We start from the raw sequence: 10,769 nt of genomic DNA, 5'->3' as shown, positions 1-10,769 counted from the left end.
AAAGCTTGATTAATATTATTAAGGTTTAATTAAAGTTTATTTAAAATTCTATCAGAGTTGTTAGGAGCTTGTTGTTGCAATATCTTTTTACCTTTCACAGCCAGGTACCCAGTACATTTTTTAGCAAGACTTAACGTAATATGACAGCGTATCAAGCATAGACGAATTTATTCCATGCTGAGAGTTTTATTCATGTGCAATAGACAAACCAAAGACAAGTATATAAATTCAACTACTATCCAATCAACTTAATTTTGATTAATATACTAGAAATATGTTTTGATTAATATAGTAGAAATTAATATACTATAAGTTCAATTGCTATCCAATCAACCCTAACCCTAATATTTGCAATTCATCCATTTCACATCATAATTGAATCAGTCAATATTAAAATAATCGTTGCTAAATAAAATTTGGTTTGAAGTACAAATTTTAAACTTCATACATTTGTAAAGATTTATTTTATAGTTGAAAATTACCTTACAAACATTGATGTAAGTTTAGAATTAACACATTCTAACATCATACACATCTATACAGTTTTACAAATAACAATTCTAAGTTATAAGTCATGAAACAAAATTACAGTTTGCCCTCAAAACCCTTCTGATAACCAACTGTAGTGTTCCAGAACCACATTGACAAGGATTGCGGTTATAAAAACCACAGTTATAGGATCCACGACAATTGAACCACAGCCACAGGATCCACAATGACAAGAACCACGGCTATAGGACAGATAAATATAGGGTCCACGGTTATGGAAATATACAGTGACATGGCTATAGGATATATAACTATAAGGTCCACGGTATGGAAATATACTGTGACACGGCTATAGGATATACAACTGTAAGATCCACGATTGTGTATGTAAATATAAATGATGCGGCTTTAGGACAAATAATTACAAGATCCATGGTTATGGTATATAAATATAAATGATACGGCTACAGGACAGATAATTATTAGGTCCACGATGATGGAACATATAAATGTAAGGGACACGCCTATGGGACAGATAATTAAATGAACCACGGCTATAGGATCCATAGTTATTAGAACAACGGCGACAGAATCCACGATGTTAAGAACCACGGCTATAGGATCGATTATGATAAGGACCACGGCTATAGATCCGAAGTGATCAGAACAGCGGTTGTAAGAACCATGTGGGACAAGGACCACTGTGCGTCCGCAACGCATGGACAGTGTTGCGAGTTTGTTTGAAATGTTTCAGTCGTCATTGTTGATAATGTTTGCCCGTTTTCAAGCTATAATGTGGCACTGCAGCAGTGGAACAGAAGTTTGTGGCATGATACCACAAGACTTATGTTCCATCTGGCCCTGCAATTACGATCACACCTTTCCGGTAAAGAGAATGTAGACAGCCTCTGAGGTTTTTGTCAAATTTATGATTCTCGAATACTCCCGTCGTATTCCAAGTAACCCAAGGTATGGCTGCTGGCAGTGGTTTGTCTGTTGGATGGATGAAACCTGTTTAGGTCCTGATCGTTCGAACTGTGCTTAATCCTTGGCGGCAAGTGAGACAATGAAAAAGACAGAGCCGGATCATACACTGTTGCTGCAAGAGATTACAACGAACGCAACTTTACTGAAGGGCAGATAATGTTGACTAATTTAGTAGTTTATGGCATAGCAATACTGTCGGCACCAGCACTAGTGAATGTAGCCTTCGGTAGAATGCTGAGGATAGATTGAGTTTTCAATAAGAAGACTTATCTGTTTCATACCCTCCAAACCTTTTATATTACGTGCAATAAATCTCAGTATTCTCACCAACACATAAACCATGCTTGGTGCTTTGAATTCGTTGACTGAATTCTCACTTAGTACAGTGAGTGCAACAGAACCCCGCTGCACAAAAGTAGGTATGTGATACTATGTCGCGGGATGACAGATCAATCGCCGATGCATAACTTACTTTGTGAATATAATACATCTCACAAGTGGCTTGTCCCACTCAAATTCAGCAGATCTAAAATGAATGATAATGTACAGAACTAACTTCTACAAACTCTCTGATGACCTGGATGCTCGAGTGCACCTGCCGTATCTAATGTACAAGATCAACGAACTCCACCGATTTTGCGTGTGTCGGGCGTAAAGATTATACCTGGGAAGGATTTGGAACGTTAGCATTCGTCTATCGTCCTCGATATGTACAGGTCCCTCGTACAATAATGAAAAACAGGTCCACATTCGAGCTGCATGCTAGAGAAATTCCTTGCTTTCAACACCCGAACTGGGATTTGAATGTTCTAAAACTCGCCATTCTCCCGCCGCATCCGCGCGCCCCACGAGTTCAAATTGCTTCGGGAGGTCACCCCATCGCCGTCACGACGAAGCCTTGAGAGCTGGGCCTCCCATTGAAACCGCCAAGCATCAGAGACACCCTCACTCCCTTGTGTCCGCCGAGATCGCCCCCACCCAGATGTCGAGCTGTTCCCCAATGCTTGCGCAAATGAGGGATGCATCAAAGCGAAATCGTACTCTGCCCGCTTCTCCGGGTCGGAAAGTACCTCGTACGCGTGACGAACCTCTAAGAATTTTCGCGTACACGCATCCCGATCATCGATGGGGCATACATCGGGATGGTACCTCAGCGCCATCTGCTTGTAAGCAGACTTAATATCAGACAAACTCCCACCATTATCCACGCCCAAAACGCTGTAGAGCGTACTCGAAGAGCCCCTCGCTAGGGCCTCTTCTGCAGCTGGTGCCGCAACACATTCGCAAGTGCCATGCCCCTCTCTTCGATTAGGTGTCCATATTGGACTCGAGCGCACGCTACTCCCGAAAGCTCCACTCCGGCTAGAAGAAAAGCTCACGAAATCCTGCCCACCCTGCGCAAAAGTACGAGGAGTCGATGAACCGAGGCTCGAGGACGAAGACAGCACTTGCAAAGGTGAACTGCACAATGCATCCATGGGCAACCTTGATATCTTCAACTTCAATTCCCACAACAAAAATCGGGCAATTCCGTGTAGGTGGGCAACCGCGATATCTTAAAATTCAATTCCTACACCAAAAATCGAGCAACTCCGTACAGCTCTCCGCTCACTCTCTCAATGCTACACTTCAGAATGTAAAATGCAGATCCACTAGCTGTGGAAGGCTTCAGATTAGTACCTGCGAGCCAGGGGAAAAGGGTCAAATTGACGTCCAGTCAACTTAGGCTTCCCACTAAGCAAGCAACTGTTGATGAGGAACGAGTAAATTGAGACAATCCACGATCCGACGCAGTAGATTTCTAAAATTACAAGTAGAGTCTCTATCATTCCCGTGCTGGAGCTGGATAGGAACCGCGTGACCTGTCCCCACCGGGAATCGAGGCATGATTCGCTCCGAGTTCGGAAGGTACCCGACAACTCACCCACTCCATCACCCCCTTCCCAGCAATTGTGTACAACGGCTCACCGATCACAACGAACTTAGGGTTTCGAGCTCGACTTTCTGTTGCGAACACTCCAGGAAGGAATTTGAACCCAGAAAAATTACAGCTCTAGATGAAGAAATCTAGACTAACAAAGTGATATTCGACACTGGTATTGATATTCGGACCAGCCGTCCATGTAAACGGCGTGGAAATGGTGGAATTCCACTACTGAACTGAAAGGTGGATGGCGTATTCTGCACATGCTTGAAATGGTGAGTTTTTTTTAGTTTGATACGAATTGCCATGTGGAAATTATGCTCTCTGGATTTAGGCCCTGTGTTAAGGACCACTTGGAGATATTGCAGCAGGGGTAAGTTCTCAAATTCCCTTCATTTCTAGAAACATTGACTGTTGGAGTCTGTAGATCTTTGACAGTGGCTTGTGGTCCATACATACATATATAGTTAGGAAAAAAATAATAATAATACAATTTAATAATTTTTCAGTAGACGGTGTTTCAAAGCCACGCTAATTATGATTTATATTGTTAATTATATGGTTGTATTGTATCCAACATGTGCATGGGAGTGATGAATGAAGAAAAGAAACTGACAGCATTCAACATTCGTTGCATTTGATGAGATGCCTTTTGGAGGTGGACAACCGACATGTGGCACAACCCAGATGTGAGATGACCCGATAAGGATGGTGAGTCAGCAAAATTTGTTTTCAAGGGGAATGGGGAATTTGGAAATGACCTAATACTGACATTGGACGGTGAGGTGGAAATCTGACCCACTTTGGAATCCTCATTCCTATTTTTAATTCAAGCAATGATCTGATCGTCAAAGTTTAAAACTTTTATTAAAAGCTGCTTCATATACTCAAAAGCTACTTTTCTTTTTAATTCTCAGTAGTGTAAATTTGATGAAGATGGGAAATTCTTGCTTTTTAATTTGACTGTGTATCTAAAAAAAGAGGATAGGTGGGAGTTGGTTAAATATATCCCCTCAAGTTTTGTGGTGCCTTGGACACCTAAAACAAATCTAGGGGAAGGTGTCATGCCGATGGACATCCTTAGTCAAAATATATATGTATATATATATATATATCTAATTTGAGGATATTACCAAATCTGAAACCATTTGGTTCGCTTTATTGCCATGCTAACTTGTACGTGAAAAATTTAGCTAAATTTTGTTGCCAAGATAAATTGTAGTTTTTATTTAAGAAATTATTTTAGATGTGTGTTTGTTAGTCTTGTGAAAGAATAGCATGCTTGTTTAGCATCAAATAAGAATAAATGTTAGAATTGTTGTTTGTGTCAGGATTTAAATTTGGAGTCTTTGAAATCATAGTAAATTCATCATCTACTTGAACCATAATTTGATGCCCATATTATCCAATATTTATTAAAATAAACTTTTAATAATAAAAATCTTGTATAAATATGTTTCATGGATATTATCCACAAGGGAATATAATTTTATGGAACAATTGGTACAAGTTTTCGATGCCTTGCATTGCATTAAAGCAATGTAAACTGCTGTGTGCAAATTAGTGGTTTACTTTGTAGCTTGGATTCCATTTTTTGTCCTTTATTATCATCATTTGTTTACCACAATTTTTTTATGTGTTTTCATTTTTTTTTTTATTACTTAAAGTGTGTCATAATAAATAATCTTTACACCTTTTCATGTGTTCCATGTTCCTTTATTACATTTATAAATATATATATTTACCACTTTTTTTTAAAAAAAAAAAAAACAAATAATTTGTAAAATCTGTGGATCTTAAATGTCATGTACTTGGAGTTTGTATTAAAGTTAAAAACCAATGCAAGCCAAGTTTTAGACAAATTTTGAAACTTTCAAAACTATGTTTTCTTCAAAAACTTGCATGTGGTTTGCAAATGTACAATCCAGTATCAATAAGAAAATATCTTTGGTAATTAGATATACTTAAAAAGCGGATTTTTTATAAAAACCTTGCATGCGATTTACAAATGTAAGGTACAATATCAATAAGAGAATATCTTTGATGATTAGATATACTTGAAAACTGAATTTTCTTTAAAAACTTGCATGTGGTTTGCAAATGTAAGGTAGAATAAGAGAATATCTTTGGTGATTGGATATGCATTTTTAGAAAGAAAAAAAAAATGTATAATTAAGAAAAAAGAAAAAAAGAAAAAAGAGATTAGTAAATTAATCACTTTAATAAACTATTCCTTTATAAAGCTAAGACCAACCACTTATTCATGTTTAAATAAAATATTCTTTTACAAAGCTGATACCTACCACTCATCTATTTTCAAAGAAGGTTTTTTAATTACAACAAACACTTACAAAACTTTAGGGTTGCATTTAAGAATCAAACAATGTACTTAATAAACATGAAATATATATTTACTTTATTTAATGAACATCAAAAGCTAAGATTCACCACAAATTATGTGCAGTTTGAATTTTATGATTGAATAAAATATATGAAATATATTTTAAAATATGATAAAAAAAAAAATCTAAATATTTATTTATACTTAAATATGATATATGAATAAGTCAAAAAATTTAATATAATATGTATATATATATATATATATATATAATTATAAAAAGAATCTCTAAAAAAGTCAAAAAATATATTCAAAGTTTCTTATATGGTATTTATTGATGTTAATGCTTAAGAAATTTATCTATTATTTTAAATATAAATATAGATGAAACTTAAAGATCCTGCCATACATTATATCTCTATTCAAGTAGTAATTATATTAGAATTATTTGTCTTTACATTGATGTGTTGAAAGTCATTTATTATTTTTATTTAGAATTCTTTACAATGTGACTCGGTTTCAACTCAAAATTCAGAATATGACCTTGTTTCAATCCGAAATTCACAATATGACTATGTTTCATTGTCTCCATACTCTACGCCTTTATGTTAATAACAAAAACTCTTGTCCGTACACTTCACACTTTCATATTGCACTGTCAAAAGCAGGAGCTTCGAAGTGGCAAGAGATTATTATCTTAAGGCTTAACAATCCAAAACTTTAATATTGTTTCTATCTCCATTTACTCATACAATTTCAAGTTTCTTCTTCATATTTTATAAAGAACATGAATTTTTTGCAAGATTGCAATATTTTTGGTTATATATGCACTAACAAAACTTTGCATGTAAGAACTTATCAATTTTTTTTATCACCAATATCATTATACCCTCCATTTGATCGCAGGATGTTCTAAATTATTCACTTGTAGATTTTTTGGTCGTAGCAATGTTCGCTTCTTTCAACAATGTCAAATAAACTGCTTAAGACTACATTGCTTCAAACAACTATAGTGTCAAGGACAAGAACTTGATGAAAGCAATTAAACAAATAAGGCTTTGTCAAAGAAATATGACAAAATAGAAATAGAAAAATATATATATTAAAAAATGAAACTAAAATGGCTATTGCCAAAAGACAAGGAAACTAGAGACTCTTGAAACTAGATTAGAAGTAAGATTGGAGTTGATAAGAGTGAAGAAGGCTTTATTCTTGCTTCTATATATACTATCTACTTAAAATCTATGTGGCGACATTCCATTGGACCTCCAAAAACATCTTGACTTTGCATAACGTGTATCTTAACTTGCAAGGCAAGTTTTCTATATAGATACTTTATAATCAGCTTGTTTTGCAAGCTACTAATGTATGTGGCATGTACTTAGTTTATTGACCAAGTTTTTGACCTATCAATCAATTACAAATACATCTATGAAGCTTTTAAGAAGTTTTTCTATAAGTTATTATGAAATTAATCTACTTTTATCTACTTCTATATATTCATATTACTTAGATAATAATATATATATATATATATATATATATATATATGTAACATATAGTTTTGATATAATTTTATACTAAAATAAAAATTCTAAATTATTACAGATTTGGAGTTTTAAAGTGTCAATACTATATTTATGTAAGCTTGAGAAAGCAGATAAAGGAGATAAAAGTGACTTGGTTAAACTTAGATCATCCTTGTTAAGAAACTTTGGCAAAACTAATGGATTTACAAATCAACTATACATTGATAGTTAAAAAACTTCAAGAATGATCATTAACAATCAATCAAATATTAGTGCAAAAAGCCATTAAATTATATTTTAAGAAAATCTACAATATCAGACTTACCTATAGCACTTCAAACAAGGAGAAAGAAACCTTGATAAAAAAATCTATAGATGCTCCAAGTGAATTATTTTGAATTGCTTAAAGCTTTATTAAAATATTGATAGAGGTTGATTTTGAGATTATTTCTTTTTTAAAGTGAAAAGAGACTTTAAAGGATGGAGATAGAATTCATTGCTGAAAGACTATTTTTTTGTCTATGACATGCATATAATGCTTTCATACATTTGAAATTTTTTCTTGTAGTTTTTGCTACTTTCATTAAGAATTCCTTCAACTAATATCTATTTTTGGTTGTAGAGATAGATTTGGATGATAAGTTAGTGATCTTAGCTTAGAGATTGGTATGAAATGAATGCATAGAGATGTAAAATTTTTTTTGTGAATAATTGAAAGAAGTAATTCTTGAGGTGAATTTATTGAAAATAATTATAGTTAATGATAATAAAAAGGCTTTAATTAAAGCTTGTACCAAAGTATTGCCTCTGGCTTCAAATTATTAGTATTGCTTTCACATTGTAAAAAATGTTAGCAAAAAAATTGGCATTGAGTTCAAGAAAGCTTTTTAGACATGTGCTTATGCCAAATGTGCTAGTTCTTTTTTAGAATAGTGGAAGAAGTTGGAGAAAAATAATACAAATGTGGAGAGGTATATTGACAATATTTTTCATAACAATAAATTATATATATATAATTATTGATTTATAATTTAGACATATGACTTCTAACCTCATAAAAATTGTGAATTCAATCATAAATAAAATACATGTGAAGCTCGCAATTGAGATTCTTGATGCAATTTATAAACATCAAATAGAGAAGTATTATGATTGTGAAACAATTGCTATCAAATGGTCTAAGTCTTTGAGGCCAATAGCTATGAATATTTTAATGAAGAATTAGATTATTTTGGTATTTACAATGTAATATTATCAATGGCCTTCATCAAAATTATTGTATCTATCTCTTCATGCAAAAGATATCCCATTATTTTGTCAATAAGTGATATTGAGAAGGAAATTTGTAATTGTAGCAAGTATTAATAAATATTATAATCTTATTGGTACGCCATTGCTTTTACATTTAAGGTTTAAATTCTACTAATTTTGGTAGTTTTTCTATTTTACTTGGTAATCAATTATTACATATTATATACTTAATCCTATCATTCAATAATCTTGAAAAATCTATGCTATGATAACATTGCATGACCAATTTTCAAACAATTGTGTAAAAAACCTACAAAGAAGTGACAAGATAGGGAGATGCAAGCAATTATACAAAGAAGTGATAAGATAGGAGGATGCAAGCAATTATACAAAGAAGTGACAAGATAGGGAGATGCAATCTTGGAATGAAAAGCTAATGTATGGAATTTATCATGTGTTTCTATTTGTGACAACACAACATCCATAATAAAGTATAACGTATCTATTTCCATAAAAAATACCTTAAAAAAGTTGACATGACACAAGATTGGTGTAGAAGCAAATTTCTTCTTTAAAGCATTAAATGATGGTTTTGCATCTTTATTTCACTAAAGTTTGTCTTTAGAAGTCAAACATATAAGTGTAGCTACAACTTGAGAAAAGTTCTTGATGAAGATTCGATAGTAATTAGCAAAGCCTAAAAAGCATCGCACATCTTGTACTGTTCTTGGAATCTTCTAATTTATGATAGTTTGGACCTTCTTGGGATCCATCATAAGGCCTTGATTGGAAATAATGTATCCTAAAAAGACAACTTAAGTAGTGTGGAATATATACTTTTCTAACTTAACATATAATCTTGTATCTCTAAATTTCTATAACACACAACGAACATGAATTTCATATTCTTCTATGTTCTTAGAGTAGATCAGAATATTGCTTAAATACTAAATGACAAAATCATCAAGAAACTCACAAAAAACATCATTCATAAGATGTTAAAAAGTGACCAATGCATTTGTGAGTCCAAGAAACATGAATTATATTGAAAATGTCCATACCTAATTCGAAAAATAGTCTTTTATTCATCTCCTACTTTGATATGAACTAAGTTGTATGCTCCTCATAGATCTATTTTGGTGTAAATCTTTGCTTGATTGAGTTGGTCAAAAAGTCCTGAAATCAAAGGCAAAGGATACATATTCTCGATGGTGATCTTATTGAATCCTCCATAATCCACATACATCTATAGAGATCTGTCTTTCTTCTTTATAAATAAGATTAGAGCTCTGGTTGGAGATTTAGAATAGTGTATGAAGTTCTTTGCCAAATTCTCATCAATCTACTTGTTTAATGTAGCCAACTCATTCTATGATAAGCTATAGATTGGTTTGAATGGTGGTTGAGCTCCTTCTTGCAAATCAATTGAATAATCATAAGGTCGATGTTCTAGAAGAATATCTACATTCTTCTTTTCAAAAATATCTTAACATTCTTCATATTAGCTAGCAATACCACTTGATGTTTTTTTACCATTAGAAATAGCATAGCTAAAGATGATCATTCTTTTTTAGCATGCATGAAAGCTCTTATACCTACTAGTAAAGATTTAGAAGTACTATACTTTTATACTTCTACTTTGCTAACTTGATCTTGTATTATACTACCAAAAAAATAAAGGTTATAACAAATCCAATCTATTTGAGGGTTATATTTTTTTTAACTACAATAATCCTAATATAACCAGATTGGAGGAAGATCTTATAACATTAAATACTTCTACATTTTTATGATCTTAAATTGCTACATCTAAAGGAATAGTCTCATAGATAACATTTCCAAAGACAACAAACGACCATCTATGACTTCTACATGTACGGATTTAGTTTTTTTGACTAAAGGTATTTTTTGATTTTTGATAAAATCTTCGTCTATAAAATAGGCTGAGGCTCCTGAATCTAATAAAGCAAGGACTTTGTGATTTTTAGGTCCTAAACATACATCTATTATAAAACAAGATGAGGGATCTGAAGAGAGAATATGATCTTTATTAGGTGTTGCATACAATTTTAGGTGCATGGTATGAAAGACAAGAATATGATAAAGACAAATAAACAAGTGAGACTTCTGTCATAGAAAGATGAAAAAATAGAAATAACTTGATATATATATTAAGAAAGAAATTGGAATGGCTATTGCCAAAAGTCAAGAAAACTAGAGACCTTTAAAATTAGACTAGAAGCAAGAA

The 10,769-nt window shown here is 32.9% G+C and overlaps 1 protein-coding gene across 1 annotated transcript; it reads right to left on the bottom strand.

Moving 5' to 3' along the window:
- Positions 1 to 1,788: 1,788 nt before the first annotated feature.
- LOC112289930 (chaperone protein dnaJ 20, chloroplastic) lies at positions 1,789 to 3,108 on the bottom strand. The gene has a single exon (XM_024535683.3). It carries the CDS (start codon positions 2,952 to 2,954, stop codon positions 2,286 to 2,288), a length of 669 nt encoding a protein of 222 aa, XP_024391451.1. The 5' UTR covers positions 2,955 to 3,108; the 3' UTR covers positions 1,789 to 2,285.
- Positions 3,109 to 10,769: the final 7,661 nt, after the last annotated feature.

Source organism: Physcomitrium patens, chromosome 12 (genome assembly GCF_059467195.1).
Source record: "Physcomitrium patens ecotype Gransden chromosome 12, ASM5946719v1, whole genome shotgun sequence".
Taxonomy (NCBI): domain Eukaryota; kingdom Viridiplantae; phylum Streptophyta; class Bryopsida; order Funariales; family Funariaceae; genus Physcomitrium; species Physcomitrium patens.
The sequence above is the reverse complement of the archived record's forward strand: the minus strand, read 5'-3'. Positions and strand labels throughout refer to the sequence as shown.